The 25,275-nt window shown below is 62.8% G+C and overlaps 1 protein-coding gene across 6 annotated transcripts; it reads left to right on the top strand.

Annotated features, from left to right (window-relative positions):
• The first annotated feature begins 54 nt into the window (after positions 1 to 54).
• On the top strand, positions 55 to 21,100 carry ATP8B3 (ATPase phospholipid transporting 8B3). Of its 6 annotated transcripts, none has more exons than XM_070272408.1 (28): positions 55 to 287; positions 1,738 to 1,799; positions 2,327 to 2,418; positions 2,828 to 2,941; positions 3,991 to 4,089; positions 4,470 to 4,531; positions 4,971 to 5,043; positions 5,149 to 5,219; positions 5,659 to 5,741; positions 7,853 to 8,011; positions 8,969 to 9,057; positions 9,656 to 9,789; positions 9,884 to 10,092; positions 11,027 to 11,055; positions 11,153 to 11,309; positions 11,667 to 11,855; positions 11,979 to 12,091; positions 13,902 to 14,066; positions 14,164 to 14,275; positions 15,153 to 15,228; positions 15,416 to 15,530; positions 15,718 to 16,102; positions 16,221 to 16,444; positions 18,128 to 18,211; positions 18,370 to 18,609; positions 18,761 to 18,899; positions 19,160 to 19,287; positions 20,046 to 21,100. In XM_070272408.1, the coding sequence occupies exons 2-28, from the start codon at positions 1,748 to 1,750 to the stop codon at positions 20,961 to 20,963; spliced, it is 4,311 nt and encodes a 1,436-aa protein (XP_070128509.1). In that variant the 5' UTR covers positions 55 to 287; positions 1,738 to 1,747; the 3' UTR covers positions 20,964 to 21,100. The 6 variants fall into 6 exon arrangements, with proteins under 6 accessions (XP_070128509.1, XP_023502056.2, XP_023502054.2 ...); XM_023646288.2 differs by having other exon boundaries at positions 153 to 287; positions 9,599 to 9,789; XM_023646286.2 differs by having other exon boundaries at positions 210 to 962; positions 9,599 to 9,789.
• Positions 21,101 to 25,275: the final 4,175 nt, after the last annotated feature.

The following is a 25,275-nucleotide window of genomic DNA, read 5'->3' as shown; positions in this document are numbered from 1 at the left end:
CCTTCGGCCCCGCCTTCTGCCCTGGCCCCGCCCCCGGCCCCTCCTCCCGTTCTGACCCCGCCTTCGGCCCCGCCTTCTGCCCTGGCCCCGCCCCCGGCCCCGCCTCCCGTTCTGACCCCGCCCACCGGGCCCACTTTCTGTCCTGGCCCCGCCCCGCGCCCGCGCCGCCCGTTTCAGGCCGGTTTCAGGCCCGTTGGCCCCGGGCTAACAGTTCCACCACGTCCGCCGCCCTGGACCCCCGCGGACCGCCCGCGGCAGCCCGGCCCCGCCCTCCCCGGCCGGCGCAGGTGAGCGGCGGCGCTCCAAGGCTGTGCGTCCCCGGGCGCCCGCGCACCCTCTCTGGACCCCGCCCCACCCGAGGGCGGGAGGGCACCGGGGCGACGGAAGGGGCGCCCCCATAGAGAATCGCGCAGGGCGGGGTCCCCAGGGGCGTCCTGTGGACGCAGATCTCCCGGTCGGGGCCGGGCGTCGAACCCTGAGCCGCGGCGGCCGCGGGAATACTGGGGCTCCCCGCGGGTTAATGGGGCGTTCTGGTGAGCCGAGAGGGAGTGAGTGAGCAGGAGCAGCCCTAAGGGGCGGGCTCCTGTCCCAGACAAACAGTGGGGTGGATTCTGGCCATCTCGGTGTCGCCTCCAGCCCCGTCTGTGCCCGCTGGGTCTCTCCGGCTCTGGGTCCCACTGGCTGGGCCTCACTTTCCCCCATCTGGAGAGTGGGCACCGGCCCCACTCAGGCCCGGGGAGCATCAGAGCTGGCCCTGAGCCGGGCCCTCCCTCCGGGGGACACCGATGACTCACAGGCCGGCCATCCCCGTCCCGGGAGGTTCCTAGTTCAGTGGGGCTGCCCAGACGGGGAGAACGGGCCATCAGAACGGGGATGGGGGACACCCCGGGCAGAGAGGAAGCCCAGAGGACGTGCCCCCACAAGCCTGGACGGTCCGAGAAGTATGAGCTGAGACCAGAGGGGTGAGGAGGCCTTGACGAGGCCTGTAGGAAGGGGGCCAACGGGGTTGGGGGGGTGCCCAGGGCTTGGAGGGGAGGGAGCTGCTGAGTGCTGGGCGGCCAGGCTCATTTGGGGAGCCGCTGAGGGCCCCCCATCAAATTCCTGACCCCGAAGGACCAAGAGTGACCGTGAACTAGCTGGGGGAAGGTTCCGGGCTCTGTGGAAGGCGTGTCCGCCCCCATCTCTCCCACCACGCTCAGTTCAGCTCTCCAAGAGTGGCTTGGCCTTCCAGACAGAAGGCATAACCCTGGGGCCCCGTTTAGTCAGTCAACAAACATTGATCAGGCGTGTCACCCAGCTGGGCATTGCATGCCACGTGGGGTTTGGGACAGAAGGGGGCAGCAGGGGGACCCCGGGAGGCGATGGGGGCCTGGGCTGAGGGTGGCCATGGGGGTAGGGAGCAGTGCCCAGATGTACAATCCTTCATCCTAAGGTTACCAGCCAGAGTCGGGGGGGAGGCGAGCAGCGTCAGGTCACTAGCTGGGGGAACTGAGGGACGTGGGGGCTGTTGCGGCTTTGGGGATCAGCCCGGGCCCCCCTGGGCCTCAGGACATTCAAGGAAGGACACACTGCCGGCGGCTGAACCTTCAGAGCCCGGGGAGGGGGCAGCAGGTGGACATGAGAGGGGATGTTTCAGAGAGGGTCTCCTCTGGGCGTGAGCTCCCGGATGGCAAAGCAAGGGACAACGTCCAGCGAGGGCCGGGCCACCAGTGTGACCTCGCGTCCCTCTCCTGACAGCCCCACCGTCATGGGCAGCCTCGCCTACCGAGAAGGCCTTGAAGACGAAGAGAAGAACTCGGGTGCGTGTCCTGGGGCCGAGGACGGGGCGCGGGGCCGGGCGGAGGAAACCGAGGGGCATGACAAAGTGTAGTGGCCGAAGCGGGGGCACTGGGGAACCCCCCCAAACCCATCTGACCGGTCCAGTGCGGGGGGTCCTCATTGGGTTACAAATAGTCCCAAACCCTCTGCCTGAAATGTCGACTCGAGACTCAGGGGCTGCGAGCCCAGAACTATCTGGGCTGCCCAGGCCGGGCGTGTGGCCTCAGTTTACCCCTTCTGTAGAAGGAATGGGAGTGAATGGCCTGTTCTCCGAGCCCAGGGATGGGCCCTGGGGGCGGGGCGAGGGGCCACCCCTCACACCCCTGGGCTCCCGGAGCGCCCACTGTGTGCAGGGCCGCTGGGCCCTCCCTTTTGTTTACCGGCTCTGGCAGCCCACGGGGCAGCGTCCCCAGCCCCCGGGTCCCCGGGGGCCCATTAGCCCTCCTCTGGAGTGTCGTTAGCGGTGTTTGTCCGCGGGCCCTCGCGACGCTGGCTCTCTCGGCTTCAGGGTTCACGTGGGAGGTGAAAGCCAACAGCCGGGCCTACAACAGCCGCTTCAAGGAGAAGGCCTTCCTGTGCTGGCAGAGGCCGAAGTACAAGGTGGGCCGGCCATGCCGGGTCCCTGTCACGGAGCCCGGAGTGCCCCGTTCCCGCCGAGTCACCCGTTGGGTCGGTCCTGGCGTCTCCGGGGGCCCCCTCATCCCGCCCCAGTTCCCATCAAAATAAGTTAATACGAGACCTTGAAGCTACAGCTTGTCCGTCTCGGCTCTGCCTAAAATCCCCTGGGGGGGGGGGGTCTCCTCTGGGGAAATGCCGGGGTCCCAGCTCGGGCTCAGGGAGTCTCTGCACCCAGTCAAGGACTCAAGTAATGCTAATTCAAGGCCTTGCATTCAGCAGGCGCTTAAGTAAATGCTGGCCTGAGGCCTTGCATTCAGTCGGTGCCCAATTAATGCTGGTTGGTGGTGGCCGGAGGGCAGGGCAGGCGCCCACATGCCACCTCTCCCTCCAGACCAACATCATCCACACGGCCAAGTACAACTTCTTCTCCTTCCTGCCCTTGAACCTGTGTGAGCAGTTCCGCCGCATGTCGAACCTCTACTTCCTTCTCATCATCATCCTCCAGGTGGGGCGGGGCGGGGCGGGGCAGCCCCCCTGGGGGTCCGCGCTCGGGTCACCTCCTCCGGGAAGCCCTCCCTCAGCCCCCTGGCCAGCTGGCTCTGTGGACCCCGGGGCGGTTTCTCCGTGTGGTCGTCTGTGTGGTTACGGGGCCGGCATCCGGCTCCCCACGCCCCGGAAGCACCTTCATGGCTGGGTCCCCACTGCCCAGCCAGGGGCTTGGCACACAGGAGGCGCTCAATAGATGCTGAGCAGTGAGGGAGCACGGGCGGCTCCTCCAGGTCCGAGGAGGGTGGAGTCCTCCTGCAGGACGGACGGCCCCCTTGACCCCAGCTGGCCGAGCTGACCCCAGAGGGCAAGGAGGAAAGAGCGGGCGAGGGCGGGTTCTCGGGACCTGCCGGGCAGTCCCGGCTGGGGCACCTCCCTCCCCCAGCGAGTGGGCAGTTTCCAGGACACCCGACCACCCCCGCCCTGCTTCTCCGTTCTGTTCGGAGTAAAGTGAGAGGCTCTGCTTTTATCCATCGGTCCAGTGGACGCTTATTGAACACCTACTGTATGCAGGTCCTATCTGGGCACTGGGGACCTGGCGGTGGCCCTGACACCCGTCTTCGGGTGGCTCATGGGCTGGTGGGGTGACTGCCATTAAACCACGTGGTGGGGACCAGCGATGGGGGACCAGGCTGGTCTGGAGGGGGCCGCTGGAGGAGGTAACGATGGAACTCGGACCTGAAGGGTGATGGGCAGGAACACAGCTACAGGGAGGGAGAACAGAGAGAGCCAAGGCCCCGGGGCATAGGAGGACTTCCTGGAGGAGGTGACCTGGGAGCCGGGCGTGGGAGGGAGACGAGGCACGAGGGAGAAGTTCTGGGCAGGGAGAGGGGCTAGAGGGCAATTGTCCCGTGGTTTGTGGGGAGAGACGGCCGGGCCCTGGTGGCCAGCAGGAGCGACACGATGCCAGGTTGAGGGGCCGGGCGTGCCGGTGGGGAGGGCAGGAGGCCGCGGTCGGGGGGCGCCCAGGCGGGTAGACAGGGGCCAGCGTGACCTCCTCTGTGTCAGAGCATCCCCGAGATCTCCACCCTGCCCTGGTTCACGCTCTTCGCCCCGCTCGTCTGCCTCCTCGTCATCCGGGCCACGCGAGACCTGATGGACGACATCGTGAGTGGGGTTGGGGAGCGGCCGGGACAGGGATGGGGGTCAGAACGGGGTCCCCGGAGCCCCGGGCGGGTGCGGGGAGGGTTGGCGTGGGCGGCCCCGGTGGACCGTGTCATCCACACGGTCTCGCGGCCACAAGGGACAGGTGCCCGCTGGCCCTTCGGCCGGGCTGTCTTGGCGGCCACACGGGTGTGGCTGCACTCTGCCCTCTGCTCCTGCCGACAGCGGTTGGCCCAGCCGCCCTCCCGCCCGGGTCCCCGGACAGACGCAGCGTGCTGTGGCCTCGCTGGCAGGGCCGCCGGTGTGAGCAGGGACGGCTGTCTGCCCATCGCTGGGCGGCGTGGGGCACGGTGCCGTCTCTCTGACTCCCCCTGTCGGTGCAGGGGCGACACAGGAGCGATAGGGTCATCAACAACCGGCCCTGCCAGGTCCTGGTGGGCAAGAGGTGAGGCCACGGCGGGCGGCCGGCGGCGCAGGGGTCCATCCCGGTGCGGGGACCTCCAGCACGGCCGGCCAGACACGGCAGGGAGGGGTGCCCGGCGGAGGGTCCAGCACCTTCCATGCTCCCAGACATCCCGGCTGGGTGTGATGGGGGCCCAGGCCAGCGTTTATGGGGCGCCTGCCATCTACCAGGCCTGGGGTGGGCCCTGCGATGGGGGCAGAGGCTGAGGACCCCGTTGTCAGCACTGGCAGGGCTGAGCTCAGCTGAAGGGGCGGGCGGGGATGGCTGAGCCCCCCTGCCAAGACCTGCGGGTGGGGACGTCCCAGAAACAAAGGCCCTGCTCTTCCAGCTGCGGGGGCGGGGCGGGGGCGAGGGGGCCGGGGGTCCCCAGGCTGGGCCTGGGAGGGGCCCCCTCTCACACCTGCGGCCCCCCTCCCCGCAGCTTCCGGTGGAAGAGATGGAAGAACCTGTGTGTGGGCGACGTGGTCTGTCTACGCAGAGACAACATTGTCCCGGTGAGCACCAGGGACACCACTCCAGGGCGGGGGGGGCTCCTTCCGCCGCCGGCGTCGTGTCCCCCGCAACGCCGTGTGCTCACCCCACCCCCCTTCCCGCCCCAGGCCGACCTGCTCTTGCTGGCCAGCACCGAGCCCAGCAGCCTGTGCTACGTGGAGACGGCTGACATCGACGGGTGAGGCTCGGGGCATCGCTACGGGTTTGGGGGTCTGGGCGCCAGGCCTTCCGTGATGGGCTAGCCCGCTCGGGTATAATGGTCACTCACCCCAGGAGCATTTATGGGGCGCCTGCAGGCCAGCAGGGCAGCGAGGTGAAACCAGACAAAGGGACCCACCTTCTTCACACCAACATTTCTGGGAGCCCTACTGTGCGCCAGGTGCCACCACCCCAAAGGCAGGAAGGCCGACACTCTGGCCTCAGCCCTTTTGCAGACACCCTGTGTGACCTTGAGCAAGGCCCTCTCCCTCTCTGGGCCTCAGCCTCCTGATGAGCAGCTGACGCACAGTAGGTGCTTGGCGAAAACGTCTGAGTGACTCTGGAAGGGGGCTAGGGGGGCGCCTTGCCTGGGCGCCATCTGGTCCCCACCTTCCCCTCGCTCCCCTTCTCATCACCAGGGAGACCAACTTGAAGTTCAGGCAGGCGCCAATGGTCACCCACCATGAGCTGAACAATGTGAAGAAGATGGCGTCCTTCCAAGGTGAGAGGTGGTGAGTGGGGGACCACAGTGCCGTCCACCCCTCTGGCCTCCGTCCGCCCCTCCGTGCAGTGGGCGTGAAAGCCCCCCGCCTCACTGGGTTTGGGGTCCGTAATGGGGTGTCGGGGTGGGGGTGTGTCCCAGGCAGCATCTACCCAGACAGGTACGGTCAGTTCTGCCTGCTACTGTTGTTACAAGACCCCCTGCAGCATTTTATCAGGAGTTTACGTTTTATTTGTAAAAACATGGCCATGGGGCCGGCCCCGTGGCCGAGTGGTTAAGTTCGCACGCTCTGCTGCAGCGGCCCAGGGTTTCGCCGGTTCGGATCCTGGGCGCGGCCATGGCACCCCTCATCAGGCCTCGCTGAGGTGGCGTCCCACATGTCACAGCTAGAAGGACCCACAACTGAAATACACAACTATGTACCCGGGGCGATTTGGGGAGAAAAAGCAGACAGAAAAAAAAAAAAAATTGGCAACAGTTGTTAGCGCAGGTGCCAATCTTTAAAAGAAAAAAAATAAACACGACCAGATTAAAGGAAACCTTTTTGGCGGTTTGATCGAAAAGGCAGCCTGCGTCCATGGGCTAAGGACTCGCAGCCGTGGTGGGAAACGCCGCCAGCGACAGGGCGCCATCCCCCCCCGGCAGTTTCTCATTTTCCGTCTGGAGCCATCTCACCCCTGTGGGTATAGTTACCGTTTGCTGCGGCCCAGCAAGGGGACCCTTGGTTGTTACGATTTTTCCTGTCTTGTTGCAAAGGCAAGTCGCTCTGTGTGGTTCTGCTGCAGACTCTTTGTCTCAAAGCGCAGCACCCTGGCTCCCGACGTCCACACGCTGGTCGCATGACTGGGGAAAGGCCTCGCTGGTGTGGACGGAGGCCATGCCCGTCCCAACAGCTCTCTCCAGGCCCTGACCTGACCCAGCCTCCCTGCAAGGCATCGCCCCAGTTTTTAGAGGAGGAGTCTGAGGGTCAGAGAGGTGGTGAGAGGCGTGGGTTTGTCCCCGGGCTCCTCCGCCCCCCAATCCACCCCACCCCACGACAGCCCCTATTTCCACACTCAGGACAAACTCAGTCTCTGAGACGGAGTGAGGCAGAGCAGGTGAGGGTTGTTCAAGAACCCCATGGCCCTCCAGGTCGCTCCCTTCTGGGGTCCCAGCCTGCATCTTGTTGTCGTTTTTTTTTTTCTTTTGAGGAAGAGTAGCCCTGAGCTGACATCTGCTGCCAATCCTCCTCTTTTTGCTGAGGAAGACTGGCCCTGAGCTAACATCTGTGCCCATCTTCCTCTACTTTATATGTGGGACGCCTACCACAGCATGGCTTGACAAGCGGTGCTGTGTCCACACCTGGGATCCGAACTGGTGAACCCTGGGCCACCGAAGTGGAACGTGCGCACTTAACTGCTGCGCCACCTGGCCGGCCCCTACCGTTGTCATTTTAACCCTTGCCAGGCACAGCCCTTGGCCGGCCTTTGCACCCTGAGCCTGTTTTCTCAGACAGAAGGGGGGCCAGCGCTATCATGCTGGGGAGCGTTGGTGGAGAGGCCCCAGCACCCAGTAGGAACTTCTCTGCTCCCACCACCTTCCGGAAAACTCCACCCCATGCCCTGCATTTGTCCCCTGTGGTTTCGGGGTGCTGGACGAATCTCCTGCCTGTGGGTGTCCTTCCTACTTTCCCTCCTCGCACATTTATTAAGCACCAACTGTGCATCAGGTGCTGGGGTGGGCCCCAGGGTCCCAGCTCGACCGAGACGAGGTTGGCACCTGCTGTCATGGAGGAGTAGACGTCTAGTGACATCCCTGGATCATAACCATGAGGAAGAGGCTGGCGGGGGGGAACCAGGTCAGGGAGGGCTTCCCTGAGGAGGTGTGAGTCCTGGTATGGGGAACAGCATGTGCAAAGGCCCTGAGGCCGGAAGGGGCCAGCACTGGAGCAGCTAGGCCACGTGGTGGGGGTGGAGGTGCCAGCAGGGAAGTTTGGGGCTGTGCGGGGCCATGAGGGCGGCCAGAGCCAGAGGGTGATAGGAACATTTCACAAGCCCACCCCTGCCGCGTTGGAGAGGGGTGGCCCGAGCCCAGCCATGCCCGCAGCTCCCTGACCTCCCAGTTGCTCACAGGCAAGGTGGTGTGTGAGGAACCCAACAGCCGGATGCACCAGTTTGTGGGGTGCCTGGAGTGGATGGGGAGGAAATACCCCCTGGACATCGGCAACATCCTCCTACGAGGCTGCAAGATCCGGAACACGCACACCTGCTACGGGCTGGTCATCTACGCGGGTACCGCCCCTCTGGGCCCCAGAGTGTGAGCTGTCCTGGTGGGGGGCGGTGAGAACCCTGAAGTCATCGGCAAGAAGTCACAAAGCCAGGCCCGGCTGCCACATGCATCTGTGCCGTGATGTGGGGCTCCTGGCGTGGCCTCTCTGGACCCTGGGTTCTGAAACTGTAGAGATGGACGTGTTCAGCCAGCGTCCTTGTCTTGGCTGGAAGAAGTGGGATGCTTGTGTGTCAACAGGAGAATGGGCGGCTGGACAGGTGGATGGATGGATGGGGGTGTGGGTGGAGGGTGGGTTGACGGAGGGATGGAGGATGGGGTGAGTGGGTGGGCGGGTGGGTGGATAGAAAAACAGATGGAAGGGCCGGCCTGGTGATGCGGCAGTTAAGTTCACACGTTCTGCTTCTTGGCGGCCTGGAATTCGCCGGTTCAGATCCCAGGGGCAGACATGGCACCACTTGGCAAAAGCCATGCTGTGGTAGGCATCCCACGTATAAAGTAGAAGGAGATGCGCACGGATGTTAGCTCAGGCCAGTCTTCCTCAGCAAAAAGAGGAGGATTGGCAGCAGTTAGCTCAGGGATAATCTTCCTCAAAACAAACAAACAAACAAACAGATGGATATATGGAAGGAGGGGTGGATGGATGGAAGGATGAATGGAGGGATGGATGGAAGGGATAGAGGGATGGATGGATGGAAAAATGGAGGAATGAATGGAGGGATGGAGGGAGTGATGGATGGATGATGGATGGATGGAGGGAGGGATGGATGGAGGGATGGTTGGAGGGATGGATGGAGGGAGGGATGGAGAGATGGATGGATGGATGGATGGAGGGAGGGATGGATGGATGGATGGATGGATGGAGGGATGGTTGGAGGGATGGATGGAGGGATGGATGGTTGGAGGGGTGGATGGAAGGAGGGATGGAGGGATGGATGGAAGGAGGGATGCAAACCCTGCAGGTTTTGACACGAAGATCATGAGGAACTGTGGCAAGATCCACCTGAAGAGAACCAAGCTAGACCTCCTGATCAACAGGCTGGTGATCGTGGTAAGCGGCCCGGGGCCCCTGCCCCGGGGGGACGGCGCACCCACAGAAGCCCCACCGCCGTCTTCCAGGCCTGTCTCCCCTCTTCAAAATGTGCGGCCTGATCCCACGGACAGGTCTGTGGGCCAGAGAATCTTTTCTTAAAACAACGATTAAAAAAAAAAATGTTTCTGTAAGACAAATTTTGATCCTGACTTTTCCCAAAATCTCAGGAGATCATAAAACGCTCCCCTCCTCTCCTGACCTTTAACACCCCTTAACTTTCTGTGCAGTCAACTTTATCTTCTTAAAAGTTACTGTAATAATAATTTAAAAAAACAGCAGCTGGGACACCTGGCCAAACCCTGCCGTTCCCCCCCTCCCCGCTCCGGGACGGCCAGCTGCCTCCCCGCCGCCCCTTCATCCTGATGGCAGAGCCCGGGGCGGGGGTCCCGTGTCCACGTTTGTCCTTTCTCGCCGAGCGTGTCACCACCAGCGAGTCCCCGGGGTGTCTCGGGGCCGCCCGGGTGCCCCCACGCTTGGCCGTCTCCCGCCCGCCCCACAGATCTTTGTGTCCCTGGTGCTGATCTCGGCGGCCCTGACCGTGGGCTTCTGGTACAAGGTGAAGGAGTTCAAGACCAAGCACCACTACGTGGCCGCCAAGCACGCGCGCACCATGGCCACCGAGTCCTTCTTCATCTTCTGGGGCTTCCTCATCCTGCTGAGCGTCATGGTGCCCATGGCCATGTTCATCATGTGGGTCCCCGGGGCCCCCCTCCCACTGCCCGCCCGCCAGCCCGCTCCCCGGGGGGCACGGGGGGCCAGGGAAGTGACCCGGCTGCCTTTGCAGGGCCGAGTTCATCTACCTGGGGAACAGCGTCTTCATCAACTGGGACACGCAGATGTACTACGAGCCGAAAGATATGCCCGCCAAGGCCCGCAGCACGAGCCTCAACGACCAGCTGGGCCAGGTGGAGTACATCTTCTCGGACAAGACGGGCACGCTCACCCAGAACATCATGACCTTCAAGAAATGCTGCATCAACGGCGTCCTCTACGGTGGGGCCCCGCCCGGCACCCCGCCGCGGCCGGGACACTGGCCTTGGGCTGATGGAGGGCCCCCCCCAGGGGGCTGCATGGGTCTCGTGGATGTCCCACCTGCCCCGTGCCTGGCACTCCCACCCAGATCGAGCCACAGAACCGCGGCCTCATGTCATTTGGGGGTTGACAGACTGAACTTGGGAGCCCCGGCCACTGTGGGCATGTGGACGCTGAATTTCGAATTTTCATGGCGTTTGTTGTGTCACGGGATAACGTCCTTGTTACAATTTCCCCCAAGCCGTTTAGAAACGTGAAAACCCTTCCGAGCTCGCGGGCCACACGAAAATGGGCGGCGGGGTGGGCGTAGGTCTCCACCCCCGGTCTAGCTTCCAACAAGGGCACGTGGTCTAGACCAGAAGCTGGCAGAGGACCGGGCTGGGTCATAATCAGGGCGGGTGGGCAGCGACCAGCACCTCTGGCAAATGCCACCTGACCCTCGGCCGGGGACTGGGAGGGGGGCGATAGGGAGCAGTGGGGTCTGTGGCAAGCGGCATCCACCCCGGGCCGGGTCCTGTGATGTTCCTAGAAGCACTGTGGACCCAGGTTTTTATGTGAAATCATCCAGTTTTTCAAAGTAAGCAGCCAAGTTTCCCAGTTTTCAAAGGACACCATGAGGACATAAGACAAAACGTGTTTCTTAGGACTGAGTCCCCCTCCGGGCTGCCCTCCTGGGCCCCCTGGGAGATGGGGCTGCCTCTTTCCCTCCTTTGAGCAGAAGGTGAGGCTGAGGCTGGGGGTCCTTGGTTGCTGGGGGCGACAGGTCCTGAGCGCTGGGCCCGGCTGGTCTGGCTGCATCTGGCGGCTCCAGGAAGCCTGAGCTTGGCGGGTGGGGGCTGCGGGACCCCCGAGTGGGGCCCGGGGAGCTGAGGCCTGAAGCGGGGTCTTTCTGCAGGCGACGAGGAAAAGAAGACCGGCCGCAAGGTGAGCGTGGCCAACCCCGAGGCGCCGGGCGGCCGGGTGGTGGGGGGGACGGCCAGCTACGCCCCCAGAGCCGGCCCATGCGCTCACCGCCCCGCAGGAGAGCCCCTACCTCTGGAACAAATTCTCCGACGGGAAGCTGCCCTTCCACAACGCGGAGCTCCTGCAGGCTGTGCGCGGCAACAAGGACAAGATGGTGCGCGAGTTCTGGCGCCTGCTGGCCATCTGCCACACGGTGATGGTGCAGGAAAGGAACAGTGAGTGCCCGGCCGGCCTGTGCCACCTCCACCCGCCCGAGAGGGCGCTCCGGCCCCCGTCCCAAGCCTCACCTCTTGTGGACCTAGAGGGCGTCCAGGCCCGGGGCTCGAGGTCTGTTATCAAGCCGGGAGGGGGAGGTCCTCAAGGCTGGGGCCCAGGCATCCAGCTTCCTTTACTGGGCTTAGAGGTGGTACCGGCCCAGGGACCCTCATCCCACAAATATCTGGTGTGCTTCCGCCCTGTGCTGGGGATGGAAGCAGAACCGGCCGCCAGGGTTGGGGTAGGGGTGGGTCCTGACCGACCGGGTTGTTCTCAGCGAACCGCTGGTCCTGCCCCGCGGCCCCCTCCCCCTCCAGACCAGCTGTTGTACCAGGCGGCGTCGCCCGATGAGGAGGCGCTGGTGACGGCCGCGCGGAATTTCGGCTATGTGTTCCTGGCGCGCACGCAGGACAGCATCACGGTGATGGAGCTGGGCGAGGAGCGGGTGTACCAGGTGCTGGCCATGATGGACTTCAACAGTGTCCGAAAGCGCATGTCGGTGCTGGGTGAGCGGCGCTAGGTGGCCGGTCCCCTGGGGCCCAGAGCCCTCGCCTCCCCCCCGGGACGGGGGTGGAGGCGGGCGGGGAGGGGAGCGCGTGTGGTGGGCAGCCCGGCCTCTCCCTCCGCAGTCCGAGACCCCGAGGGCTCCATCTACCTGTATACCAAAGGCGCCGACACGGTCATCTTTGAGCGCTTGCGCAAGAAAGGCGTGATGGAGTGGACCACGGAGGACATCCTGGCCGTGAGTCCTTGTGGGACGTGAGGGCAGATGGGCAGGGATTGAGGGCCCAGGGACAGGAGGAGGGGGGCAAAGGAGGACAGTGTGTAGAGAAATGGCCTCAGGTAACCATGTACAGTTGGCCAGGTTGTGCACTGCACGAAGTCCTTTCTGCCTCCACCCCCAATCCCGCACACACATGGGCTGGGAGGGGGCTGAACTTCAAGCTGCACTTGCTCAGAGGGGGTGACTTTTTCTCAGTTACTCAAAGGCACCTTGTGGTTAGCCTTTGACCCTGGACGCTGCCCCCCTCCCGGCCAAATCTTTCCTCTCTGTGGCTGGATCCCAAACTCCTCAGCCCAGCTTTCGAGGCTGCGTCTTTCTTCCCATCTAGCCTGGTATGGCCTTGCCCCTTGAGGGGTTCCCAGGACCCCCATTTCTGGCTTGCAGTTTCCCCGTGCTCAGGTGATGCCTCAGGACCTTTGCATGCACTCTCCCTCCTGCTTGGAATGCCTTCCTCCTCTTAGTCACTCAGGATCTTTGGGGACCCAGGACTCAGCCACAAGGTCCCCACCTCCAGGGAGCCTCTCCTGCCTGGACCCTAACATGGGGCTGGCGTACGATGCCGGCACCTCTCTCTCTGTCCTATCCTTGACCCTGTGGGGCTCCCCGAGGACTTTGCTGGGTCCCCAACATCACTCCGCACAGGGGCCAGTGGTGGGAGCTGTTTGTGGAAAGAATGTCACGCATCCCTCTGCTTCGGGCCTCCCAGAGTTCCCTGCGCTGCTGGGAGCGGGGAGCGGGGTGTGTGGGGAGCCGGGAGTCAGGTCTCCGACTCAGAACTAGGGAACTGCAGTCAGATCATGACCCAGAGGCCAGGAGTAAGACGGCTCGGCTCAACGGCCCCATGGAACAGATGGGTAAACTGAGGCACAAGAGGGACAAAGGCCTGTCTGAAGCTCCTGATGCCCAGGGGCCACCCTCTAGTCAAGAGCAAAATTGAGAGACACCGGGGGCCACCGGTTGGGGCAGAAAGCAGGGGGCAGGGTGGGGGGCATAGGACGGAAGCAGGAGCCATGGCAGATGCCTTCCTCAGGGCCACCTGGTCCCCAGAGCAGCGTCCCTGGGGTGAGTGAGCTCTGGGTCCCCCCCCGGGGGGCTCGAGACAGAGTCCCTCAGGATCCTTCCTGTTCCCTCCCCACCCCGAGGCCTCAGCCCCTTGAAAAATGAGGCCAAGTGTGGGGCGCAGACATTCCTGGGCCCCGGGGTCCGGGAGGGGCCCAGGGGGCTGCACCCAGGGTCTTGCAGGGTCATTAGAAATTGCCACACCTGGGGCCAGCCTGGTGGTGCAGCGGTTAAGTGCACACGTTCCACTTCGGCGGCCCAGTGTTCGCTGGTTCGGATCACCATGCTGTGGTAGGCGTCCCACATAGAAAGTAGAGGAAGATGGGCACGGATGTTAGCTCAGGGCCAGTCTTCCTCGGCAAAAAAAAAGAGGAGGATTGGCAGAGGATGTTAGCTCAGGGCTGATCTTCTTCTTCTTCAAAAAAAAGAAATGGCCACGTGAAGCGGCAGGAGGGGGCTGCTGGCCAGGGGACCTCAGGTGCAGAGGTCTGGAGGCAGAATGGGGCTGGGCACCAGGGGGCCCAGGGGCCCAGACAGGGCAGGTTTGGGCCCCGGGTGGTGCACCACCCGCCCCTCTCTTGGGGGAGGACGGGCTGTGGGTGGGGACAAGGTCCCAGGAGCGCAGGCAGAGGGCAGGGCCGGGGGCGGGGCTGGAGGCGTGCAAGGAGGCAAGGTGGTGACCGGGTGGTGCCCGCCCGCCGGCCCCCAGTCTTTGGCTGAGCAGACCCTGCGGACGCTGTGCCTCGCCTACAAGGAGGTGGACAAGGATGCGTATGAGCAGTGGCACCAGCGCCACCAGGAGGCCAGCCTCCTGCTGCAGAACCGGGCCCACGCCCTGCACCAGCTGTATGAGGAGATGGAGCAGAACCTCCAGGTGGGCGGAGCGGGGGGCGGGCCCGGGACCCCCACCCCTGCCGGGAGCTGGCTCCCTGCTCAGTCTCTTCCCTGCCCCCCGCCCCGTGCCCCCTCAGCTGCTGGGAGCCACAGCCATTGAGGACAGGCTCCAGGACGGCGTCCCCGAAACCATCCAGTGTCTCAAGCAGGGGAACATCAAAGTGTGGGTGCTCACAGGGGACAAGCAAGGTGCGTTGGGGGCGGCCGCCCTCAGCGTGGAGACAAGGGAGGCGGGTGGGAGAGAGTCATAACCTGCTCGGAGCGCCACCGTCCACCCCTTCCGCCTGTGTGGGTTCAGCGTTGTCCTCCACCTTGTCTCTGGGAGAAGAGAAACTGGAACAATGAAAAATGCTGGGGTTCCCAGGGCACCTCCCTCAGGTGGGCAGTGTGGTGCCGGGTGCTTCCTGTGAGGTGGGGCCCTCGGTCCTCCCTTGTCACAGATGGCCCAGTGGGGCTCAGAGAGTTTGGGGCACCTGCCGGAGGTTGCCCAGCGACTTAGGCAAAAAGCTAGCCCACCTCGGGTCCAGTGGGCCTGGAGACCTGACTGGCCACCACCCCTGCAAGTTCTCTGGGACCCCACTGGGCACGGGTGCCAGCGGGGCCACATTAGGACTTCTGTGGGCATGAGCCACACACATGCACACAATATTGAAAATGACATCTCACAGCCGTGTCGGGATAAAGAGAAATATCCAGGCCGGGTTACGGTCACTTTGTTTTTCCTTCTGATTTGAACGGGAATTAGGTCATTTTCGTGGGTTCCTAAAAGTGCCCAGGGCCCTGGGCTTGCTGTGTCTCCCATTCCCCCTTGGCCGTGGCCTCAGACTCACCTCTTTCCAGGAGCCTGGCCCCAGCCAGCTGGAGGGGCGGTCCCTCTGCTCAGAGCTGCAGCCAAAGTCTCAAGGCTGGCTCTCATTGGCCGGCCTAGGTCGCATGCCCTCCTCTGAGCCAATCACCGTGGCCGGGGGGCGGGGCGTGCTGCTGTGATGGGCGGGGCTGGGTCTCCGGGGCGGAGGGGGCGTGGCCCGGGCGGAGGCTGCCCGGTGCTGAGCCCGCCGCTTTGCAGAGACGGCGGTGAACATCGGCTTTGCCTGTCAGCTGCTCTCGGAGAACATGCTCATCCTGGAGGAGAAGGAGATCACGTGAGCAGCGGGGACCGGGGCCCGGGCCGAGGCCGGGGCGGGGGCGGGGGCGGGCACCCCCAGCCCTGGGGGTCTGCCGAGCGCGCTCCCCTCCACCCGGGGCTGGGCTCCCAGGGCGGGGAAACCGAGGCACGGCTGCGGAGGGCCTGGAGAGGGCTGAGCCCCAGCTGGGTCCCCACCCCCCCAGTCGGATCCTGGAGGCCTACTGGGAGAGCAACAACAACCTGCTGGGAAAGAACTGCCTGAAGAAGCGGTTCCTGCCACAGGTCAAGATGGCCATGGTCATCAACGGGGATTTCCTGGTCAGTGCCCGCTCAGGGAGGATGCGGGGGCGCCCTGGCGCTCGGGAGGGGCCTGGGAGGACCCGCGGGGCCGGAGGTGGGAGGTGGGAGGTGGAAGGGGCAGAGCCAGGGAGGGTCAGGTCCAGCCTAGGGATGGCCCGGGAGGAGCGGAGTGATGCGCCCCCTGCCCCCCGACCCCCTCGTCCAGGACCAGCTGCTGCTGTCCCTGCGCAAGGAGCCGCGGGCGCTGGTCCAGAGCGCGGACGCGGACGCGGAGGAGCCGTGGCAGGAGCCTGGCGAGAGGAGGACGGACTTCCTGCAGGCCCGGCGGCTGTCCCTGATGTGGCGCTCCCTCGGGACGCAGCTGAGGAGCACGGGGCTGGCGTCGCCGGACCAGAAGGCGCGCGCCCACGAGAGCCCCGAGATGCGGCGGGAGCGCGCCTTCGTGGAGCTGGCCTCGCGGTGCCAAGCGGTCATCTGCTGCCGGGTGACGCCCAAGCAGAAGGCCTTGATCGTGGCCCTGGTCAAGAAATACCAGCACGTGGTGACCCTGGCCATCGGCGACGGCGCCAACGACGTCAACATGATCAAGAGTGGGTGGTGGGCAGCAGGGCCGGGGGTGGAGGGGGGGGCGCGCGCGGGGGGAGGTGGTGGGCGCCGGGCGGGCTGGGGGCGGCCGGGACGGACAAGCTGTGTGTGTCCCCCTCGCAGCCGCGGACATCGGCGTGGGGCTGGCCGGCCAGGAGGGCATGCAGGCCACGCAGAACAGCGACTACGTGCTGGCCCAGTTCTGCTTCCTGCAGCGGCTGCTGCTGGTGCACGGGCGCTGGTCCTACCTGCGCGTCTGCAAGTTCCTGCGCTATTTCATCTATAAGACGCTGGCCAGCATGATGGCCCAGGTCTGGTTCGCCTTCTACAGCGGCTTCACCGCCCAGGTGCGCTGCAGGGAACGGCCGTGTCTCTCCCGTAGTCTTCGCAGAGAAGCCGGCGTGCTCACACTCTGGGGTCCTCAGGAGGCGGGGCTGGCCTGAGGTCACAGAGCAATGCAGCCTCTTGCATGGCTGCATTCATAGAGGCATAGAGTCCAGGGAAAGGGAGGGGATTGTTTCTGCTCAGCTCTGTGCCCAACATTTTCAGGCCTGTTTGGCAAATTGGAGCTTTGCAACAAGGGCAGGGCAGATGCCCCAAATGGGTGTCCTTCTAGGGAGAGAGGGACACCCTGAACCCCAGAGAATGTGACTGTGAGGGCTGCTTCCTGACTTGAAACTACTCAATGGTATCAGGGCGGAGACTAGATGTGCTCTCTGGGGCCTTAGAAGAATCATAGGGCTGTGTGAGAGAGTGAGCTCCCCGTCACTCATACCCAGGCATTTAAGCGGGAGTTCGACAGAGGCGCCCTTGACAAATACGTATCGCTCCTTTCACTTTTTTATTTCTAGACATTTTATTCTCTTAGACGCTACTTTAGAGGGCGTTGTTTTCTTAATTCCCTTCGGGGACGGCTCGTGGCTGCTGTACAGAAACACAGATGGTTTTCTGTAGGTTGATCTGTGCCCTGAGATTTGTGAATTCCTTCGTCGGCTCTTCCTTGTCAACTGGAATTCTTCTGCAGGAAGAGCGGCTCCTTCTCCCCCATTTCTTTATTCAGTTCCTTATTCCTCTCCGTGTGGACTCACGGAGGTTTACTCTGTTCTCTATTTTGTTGTTCGGATTGTCCCCGATTTGTCCTTGGGACACGTGTCTGCTCTTCTCCGAGCGCATCCTCACTTCCTGGGGCTACAAAGGGGTTCCCTGAGCAAAGCCTGGGGTCAGCAGCTCCCGTGAGGAGCTCCGCGTCTTTGCACGAGAGAAGGGCAGTTGGACACCCAGATCCCTGTGGCCGCTGTGCTCATCGCTGCTGGGCGCGCAGCCGTCTCAGCAGATGGAGCCAGCGACGCGCACGTGGTAACCACGTGCCGACCCACAGCCACGCCTGTGTCTCTCCGTCTGTCTGTCTCTGTGTCCTTTAAAGACCATGAGTTCACGCTGAGTCCGGTCCCACAGCGCAAGGCGCAGCTTAGCCTTTTCCACATCCTCGTCTGTGACTCTCTCCTCCGACAGTGAGAAATTCAAATTCTCGCAAACTTCCTGCTTGTTACCTATTTGCTCGGGCCCAGAAGGCACAGGAAGTGGTTTTTCGGAACCGAAACCCATCTCCTTTGAACTGGACTGCATTCCTGCATCGGGAAGGGAGCTGAGCTCCCTACCTGTGGGGTCTCTTCCGAATCTCTCACCCACCAGTGATTCCCTGAATCTAAAATGGTCTGAAAACGCATTCCCCAGCCGTGTTTCCTCCTGTGGCTCCTTGGGGAAGCCAGCCAGTCCCAACCCACGCAGAGGCGCTGTTTTAATAAGATTAGATTGTACTTTTTCCCTCTGCCTTTTATCTTCCAGCTTTTCTCAAGCCTCACTTAACCCACCCCTGGTCTTAGCCCCAAACTTGATTGCAATGTGACTTTCCAGCTCACCTGGAATCCTCTCCTGGAGCGGGGGCCCAGCTAGCTTGGGTGGGTCTCCTCAGGGAAAGATGCGTTTCTGGTTCCGCTGACCGCGTTCTCCTCCCCGCCGCCGCCCCCCAGCCCCTGTACGAAGGCTGGTTCCTGGCGCTCTTCAACCTGCTGTATACCACCCTTCCGGTCCTGTACATCGGCCTGTTCGAGCAGGTGAGCAGCCCGAGGCCTGGCTTCCTCCTTCCCTGAGGATGCTCCTGTCTCTGTGCCCCCTCCTCCCGCTGGGGGCCTAGGGTGGCGTGGGGGCCATCTCCCACCCCTGAGCCGGTCCCAAATGCTGCCGCTCCCTACCCACTATGCCCCGTTGCCAGGACGTGAGTGCGGAGCAGAGCCTGAAGTTGCCGGAGCTATACATCGTGGGCCAGAAGGACGAGCTCTTTAACTACTGGGTCTTTCTCCAAGCTGTGGCCCACGGCATGGGCACCTCCCTGGTCAACTTCTTCATGACCCTGTGGGTCTGCCGTGATTCGGGCGGGCCCGTCATCTTCGGCGACTATCAGTCATTTGCCGAGGTCGTGGCCCTGTCGGGCCTGCTGTCCGTCACCATGGAGGTAAGGGGGCCTCGGACACGGGCCGCTGAGGTCTCGCCGCCGGGTGAGCCTGCCCTTTGTGGACCCCGGGGGGCTCAGCCCTCGCCCTCCTCCACGGAGCCCAGCCCCGGGGTTCCCGCCCGCCCCTGCTTACCCCTCGCTCCTCGTGCAGGTCATCCTCATCCTCAAATACTGGACCGTCCTGTTTGTGCTGGCCATTCTCCTCAGCCTCTGTTTGTACATACTCATGACTTGGGCCAGCCAGAGCTTCTGGCTCTTCAAACTCTCCCCCAAGACCTTCCCGTTTCTGTGTGAGCCCCCAGCAGGGGACGGGGTGGCGGGCCCCGGAGATGGGCGTGCCCAGGACGGAGTGCCTGCTCTGCCCTCCCTGACCCGCCGTCTCCTTGGCCGCGCATGGGGAGGCGCGAGCGCCTTTTGGGAATTTGCACAAAGGTGTCCCTCTGGGGGGGGAAGAGAGGGGGCGGAGGTGGGGTGTCGGGCGGAGCGGGCAGCAAGCAGGCTCTGGGGAGGCTCCATCCTGGGCCGGGCCGTGACCCTGCCCTCTCACCAGACGCTGATCGCAACGTGCTGTCCCAGTCCCCCATCCTGCTGGTGATCCTGGTGAACGTGTCGTTGAACACGCTGCCTGTGCTGGCCTTCCGTCTCATTCACCAGACCCTCAAGAAGCCACGCCCCAAGGTGAGGGGGCCTGGGCTCCCTGCTGGGCGTTCCCCTGATCCAGAGTTTGTCCCAGGGAAGGACTCTGATTGGCTGGCCCGGAGTTAAGTCTCAGGGAAGGACTCTGATTGGCTGGCTCAGAGTTAAGTCTCAGGGAAGGACTCTGATTGGCTGGCTCGGAGTTAAGTCTCAGGCTAGGACTCTGACTGGCTGGCCCAGAGTTAAGTCCCAGGGAAGGACTCTGATTTGCTGGCCTGGAGTTAAGTCTCAGGGAAGGACTCTGATTGGCTGGCTCGGAGTTAAGTCCCAGGGAAGGACTCTGATTTGCTGGCCCGGAGTTAAGTCCCAGGGAAGGACTCTGATTTGCTGGCCCGGAGTTAAGTCTCAGGGAAGGACTCTGATTGGCTGGCTCGGAGTTAAGTCTCAGGCTAGGACTCTGACTGGCTGGCCCAGAGTTAAGTCCCAGGGAAGGACTCTGATTTGCTAGCCTGGAGTTAAGTCTCAGGGAAGGACTCTGATTGGCTGGCCCAGAGGTAAGTCCCAGGGAAGGACTCTGATTGGCTGGCCCAGAGTTAAGTCTCAGGAAAGGACTCTGATTGGCTGGTCCAGAATTAAGCCCCAGGGAAGGACTCTAGTTGGGTCAACCTGGGTAAGGAAGAGCCTGGCCAGTCAATGGTGGCCAAGGGCTCTGAATGACCCCCATGAAGGAGCAGGCTACCTGAGAGCAATCAGCATGGTGTGGGAGGCTGCTGACCCTCACCCTCCCCTTTGCTGTGCAGGAGGAGGAGGAGGCCCCGAGTGAGGAGCTCGTCACCCCGGAGCCCATGCCCTACATACACCGGGAGTCACGTGGCCGGCGCTCCAGCTATGCCTTCTCCCACCGTGAGGGCTACGCAGACCTCATCACACAGGGCACCAGTCTGCGGAAGCCACCAGGGGTCAACAGCGACATGCTGACTGAACAGAAGGTCCCATCCGATGAGGAGCTCCCCCCGAGTTTCGAAGAGCTACCCTGGTACTCCAGGAGGATGTCATTCCTGGGGAGGAAGAGACACCAGCACCGGGGTAAGGTGTCCTCTGAGGACATGCAGCCCACCACTGTGGTGAGCTCATCCTTCACTGTGGACGGGCCATCCTCTCCTCATCTGAAGAACCAACTCTCCCTCGCCAGGAGCGTGGCTGCCAGCACAGAGTGGCAATCCAGGTCTTTCCAGGAGAAGTTGCCAGTGAAGCAGGGGAGGTCACTATCGGTTGGGTACTGGTCATTTTCTCTTCCTAAGAGTCTGCCACTAGCCAGGAAGAGGCCACCCTCCCTTCAAGACATGCCACTGTCACTCAGGGAAAACCAGCTGCCGCTGTCTGGGAGTCAGCCACCGTCTTCGGGACAGCTGCCTTTGGAGAGCCAGCCAGGAGCCTGGGAAGCAAGGAAACCCCTCTGGAGTGTCTCGCTGCCGTCCTTGAAGAGCTTGGAAAAGGAGCTCGAGCTCCCAGAGGAGGAGGAGCTGGGGCCACCTCCCACCGACACCTCTTCTACCCTGGTGGAAGTCACGCCACTGTCTACAGAAGAGTCATCCGCCTACGAGCTGCCCATGGAGGGGGAGCCCGGGCCGGAGGAGGGGCAGCCGGTGGTGCCCAGTGGGGACCAAGTGCCACCCAACCCAGCGGAACAGCCGCCCCTGCCTGAGAAGGACCAGTGACCGCCCAGGCTTTGTCAGCATCAACCGGCGAGCATGAGGCCGTCCCCCGAAGACAACGGCTCCACGTCCTTTTCTTTCTCTAATAAACCAGGGTCCCTCGGACCCAGGGCTCCCCGAGGCTCCCTCACTTCCTTTTACCTCTTTCTCTGGTGCCTCATGGAACCATCTTCCCTGGTTTTAAAGATGAAAACCCTGACCCCTAGTGGCCTGATGGGGGATTTGCAGGGAAAGCGTCTCTTTCCTTTGGGATTTCTTCTGGTGGAGAAGGTGGATGGAGCTGGATGGCTCTCGCAGAGGAGGGAGGTGCCAAGCAGATTCTGCTGACCGGCCCTGGCTCCCAGACCGCTGCCTCCCGGCCCCTTCCCAGGCATCAGCTGAGGTCCACTTGCGGCACCACCCAGCCTCTTCCACCACCAGGCCGCCTTGCCTTCTGCCCCTCCACCGGGAGGAGGGGGGATGCACAACCTCCTCGTGCTTCAGGCTCCAGAGAGCAACGGGCAGCGACGCCTCCCAGACCCAGGCCCTGAGGCTCCCGCAAAGGCCCACAGCTCTGCTCTCAGATCCTTAACCATCCCGTGGAAGGTGGAGGCCCGCGGGGTGGGGGCTCAGGGAGGGCGGCTGCCAAGGAAGAGGGCAGGGCGCGGAGCGCAGAGGTGGGCTGGGAGAGGCGGCCTACCCCTCCCTCGACCCTTCCTCCCTCCCCATCCTCACGGTGGGCAGCCCTCCCCTCGCCTGCACCTGCCGCCCCCCAGCCCACCGCCTTCGGCCAACACACACACTCAGGTGAGTGACTTGAAAATAATTTATTGGAGAAAAACAAAACAACAGATCCAGCACAGCAACGGTTAACAATGATGATGATTTTTTTTCTTTTTTTTAAACTTTTAAGCCTGTCGCCTGAGGGTGGGGTGGAGATGGCGTCCATTCCCTCTAGCACTGGGGGGGGGGGGGGGGCTTCGGATGACCCATGTAGTGTCTCCCCTTAAAGCAGCCCCAGTGTCCAGTCCCGATTAAACACTCAGGGCCAGGCGGCCTCTTGGCCTTCCCTCACCCCAGGCTGAGAGAATCCCCCCAAAGACCAGCCCCTGGGGGGTCAGCTGGGGCCACCAGGAGGAGCCCCGGGATGTGATGGGCAGAGAATGCGACTGGGCCCAAGTTCCAGCTGGCACGGGGGCTCGGCGGGAGAGGCCTGGGAGCATGACCCCTGGCCCTCATTTGGGGTGGGTTGAGCCTGCGGCCTTGGGCCCACCCTCCACGGGGGGCTTCTGTTCTCCAGGGTGTAAGGGACCCCCTCTGGCTACCACAATCCACTGCCTGGGGCCCGGCCTGGAGAGCGGGCTCTCTCCTGTGGGGAGTGTGGGACCTCGTGGCAGAAGTGGAGTCACAGGCAGAGAGGTTGTCCCGGGGCCCCGTTTCATGATCTTCGGGCAGCCCCTCTGTTCTCTAGGGTCCCAACGTGGGTCAGGAGGGAGGGGTCCCCAGGTGTGCATCCCCCCATCTCCCAGGCCGGAAGGAAAGGTGGACCCATGCCCAGCCCAGGGCCAAGGGGGATGAAGGTGTTGGTGGAGCTCCCCTGGGTGCCTGCCTGGGGAGGGGGGCGTCTCAGGAGGGCCCCTCGGATCTCAGAAGGTTGGGTACGCCCCAGCCCCCCACCGCCCTGGGTGACAAGACTTGAATTGTCTGATTGTCTCTCTCCTCTGAACAAGACACTTGGGAATTCATGCTACCATGAAACCAACCAGGTTGGGGTCGGGGTGGGGGTCCAGGAGGGCAGTGACACCCACGGGCCCCTGAGAACGAGGAACAGGAGGCCCAGGACCCCCGCCGGGTGGCACAGGCGGGTGGCACGTGGGTGTGGGAGGTGACCAGGGTTGGGTGCTGAGGCCCTGCAGCCATCGGCTCCTTCCTGCCTCTCCACCTGCCTCTGGGCCAGCTGGCCAGACACAGATCCTGGCCACGGGGGAACCGACACAGAGCAGCGCGAAGGAGCCTGGGACACCCCCGCCCCGGGGGGGACGAAACACAACGATGCGACACGGAATCGGGGGCTCTGCCCATGGCCCCGCCCACCCCCCCTCCCCCTGCACATAGTACATTATCGTCAAGAAAGAGTACATTGGTCATGCAGCAAATCAAATCCCATCGCCTCTTTTTTTTTTCATTTTTCTTCCTTTTTTTTTCTTAAATTACATTTGAACACAGAACACACAGAATAATAAATACTCTCATAAGACATGACTGCAAAAAACGAGAAACAGAGCTCGCCAGAATACAGAAAGGTGCACCTCTCTCCCTCTCTCTCTCTCCCCCCCCCTTTCCTCAAGGACTCGCTCCAGCAGGACATCTGTGAGCGCCCGCCGCCGTCCCCCCCCTCCGCCCGCCCGGCCTCCGCGGGGACCACCCGGCCCCGCCCGACATTCACCAGTCTCCCACGGAACTCGCCAAAGACACGACATACCATCGTCTGCAAAATTATAATTTAACGGTATAAAGCTTCAAGTCACGTATTCCAAAAACTAGCTAAGGATTTTTTTTTTCGTATCACATAAACTATACATTAAATATTTTGAGGTATTTCAGAGAAAATTGTCAAAGGCTCGAAGGAGCTGTGCTGGAGGCGGTGTTCCCTGCACGGAGAGGGGTCTTTGGTGGGTGACCACCGGCTGCGGGATGGGGCAAGGCCCAGGGTGGGGTCAGAGGGTAGAGGTCAGGGCCAGGGCCTCCTGGAGGGGGCTGGCCAAGTGGGGTGGGGGGGGTGGGGAGCTGGTGTGTGTGAGCGTGTGCGCGTGTGTGCATGAAATGAGAGTGTTTGAAATGGACCCAGGAGTCCAGGGACTCTTCCATGACCTGCGTCAATGGCGGCTTGACCCAATATGATCACCGTAGAATGTTCTAGAATGTTCTACAACTAGAAGGATCCCAAGCCAACTCCTCAGTTTCCAACAGAGGACAATACCAGAGGGCCTGGTCTCTGACCCCCTGGGCATTGAACGCCAGGAACAGCAAGTGATCAACCCAGCGGAGGGTGTCGGAGAAGCCCTGTCCACTGCAAGCAGGGACTCTGGCCAGCGGGCCTGGAGGTCAGGGGAAAGTGGAAGAAAGGGGCCTCGTCCACCTGGACTCCAGCGCCCGGCGCCCAGGGAACACCACGGGAAGGACGGCAGCCGGTGTGCGTGCGTGTGTGCACACGCATATGTACGCGTGTGTCTGGGGGGAGGGGTTGGTTGCTGGGCGGGAATGGGGACCCCACCCCCACCCCCAAGGGTTCTAGAAGCATCACTCAGATCCAGTTGCTTAAAAAGCTGGGAGAATAGCAAGTCGATAAGGACATGAGAACATTCCACACACATCTTTGGTTCAAGAAAAAGGCACCCATCGACCTCACTATCCTCTTTCTCCTCTGTCTCTCTCTCTCTCTCTCTCTCTCATCCTTGCTCGCTCTCCGGTGGGGGATGGGGCTGAGGGACCGGGGCCTGGAGGGCAGGCCGGAAGCCGGCCTTTGCACGACCTGGGCCCGGGGTGAGGGAATGAGGGCATCCAGCACAAGTCCTTGGGGGAAATCTTTGGTATCAAGTGTGATTTTTCCAATCACAGACACGAACGCTTGAGTGAGGTAGCCTTTACCTGGGGTGGGGGGGGCATTTCCCTAGAAACGTCTTTTGCAATCTCAAGGGGGGGGTGGCCACCTCCCTGGGAGGCGGCAGAAGGGATGGGAGGCTGGGGGAGGGGAGAGGTTCCTTCTAGCCTCCAGCTCTTGAACCTCCCGGGGAGGCAGGCTCTTGGGATCCAGCTGCCGGCCAGTCTTGGAGGTCACCCGGACCTGGCTGGGACTAGACGAGCAGGGGAGGCGGGGGTGACGGGAGGTCCTCCTCTTCATCTCGGACCCTTCCTTCCCCCGGTCACTTTTTTTTGGCAAAAAAAACGGAGCGAGCAGATTCCACCTTCTTCAGCATCTTCTCTCTGCGGAGAGATAGTGGCGAGCCTGTCCCCACCTTCAGGCCCAGGCGGCACCCCCTGAGCGATGGGAGGCGGGGTGGGGGGGTGAGTTCCAGAGGGTTCCAAGCAGGAAGCAACTCCGTGACCCCAGCACGGTGGGTGGGGGGGGCTCTGGATGGGCCCTGGGGTTTCCTCCGGGTCGCGCCTCCGTGGAATCTGGATGTGTCCTTCTGTGTCCTGGCGTCTGTCTCTCCCTGCGTGTCCGTCAAGGTGCCTAAAGGTGACAGGACTGACAGCGGTGTGCCGGAGACGGGGGGCGGCTGCAATTTACCCGCATACTTGAGCCGTCCCCTCGGTCTGGACCGGGTGGGAGAGG

Source organism: Equus caballus, chromosome 7, assembly GCF_041296265.1.
Source record: "Equus caballus isolate H_3958 breed thoroughbred chromosome 7, TB-T2T, whole genome shotgun sequence".
Lineage (NCBI taxonomy): Eukaryota > Metazoa > Chordata > Mammalia > Perissodactyla > Equidae > Equus > Equus caballus.
Note: the sequence above shows the minus strand (reverse complement) of the source record. Positions and strands in the feature narration are given on the sequence as shown.

Coding starts and splice junctions, on each gene's coding strand:
- ATP8B3 (XM_023646286.2), top strand. CDS start 874: ATGGGGGACACCCCGGGCAGAGAGGAAGCCCAGAGGACGTGCCCCCAC. Junction 5,220..5,658: donor GAGACGGCTGACATCGACGG/GTGAGGCTCGGG, acceptor TCTCATCACCAG/GGAGACCAACTTGAAGTTCA. Junction 11,310..11,666: donor GATGGTGCAGGAAAGGAACA/GTGAGTGCCCGG, acceptor CTCCCCCTCCAG/ACCAGCTGTTGTACCAGGCG.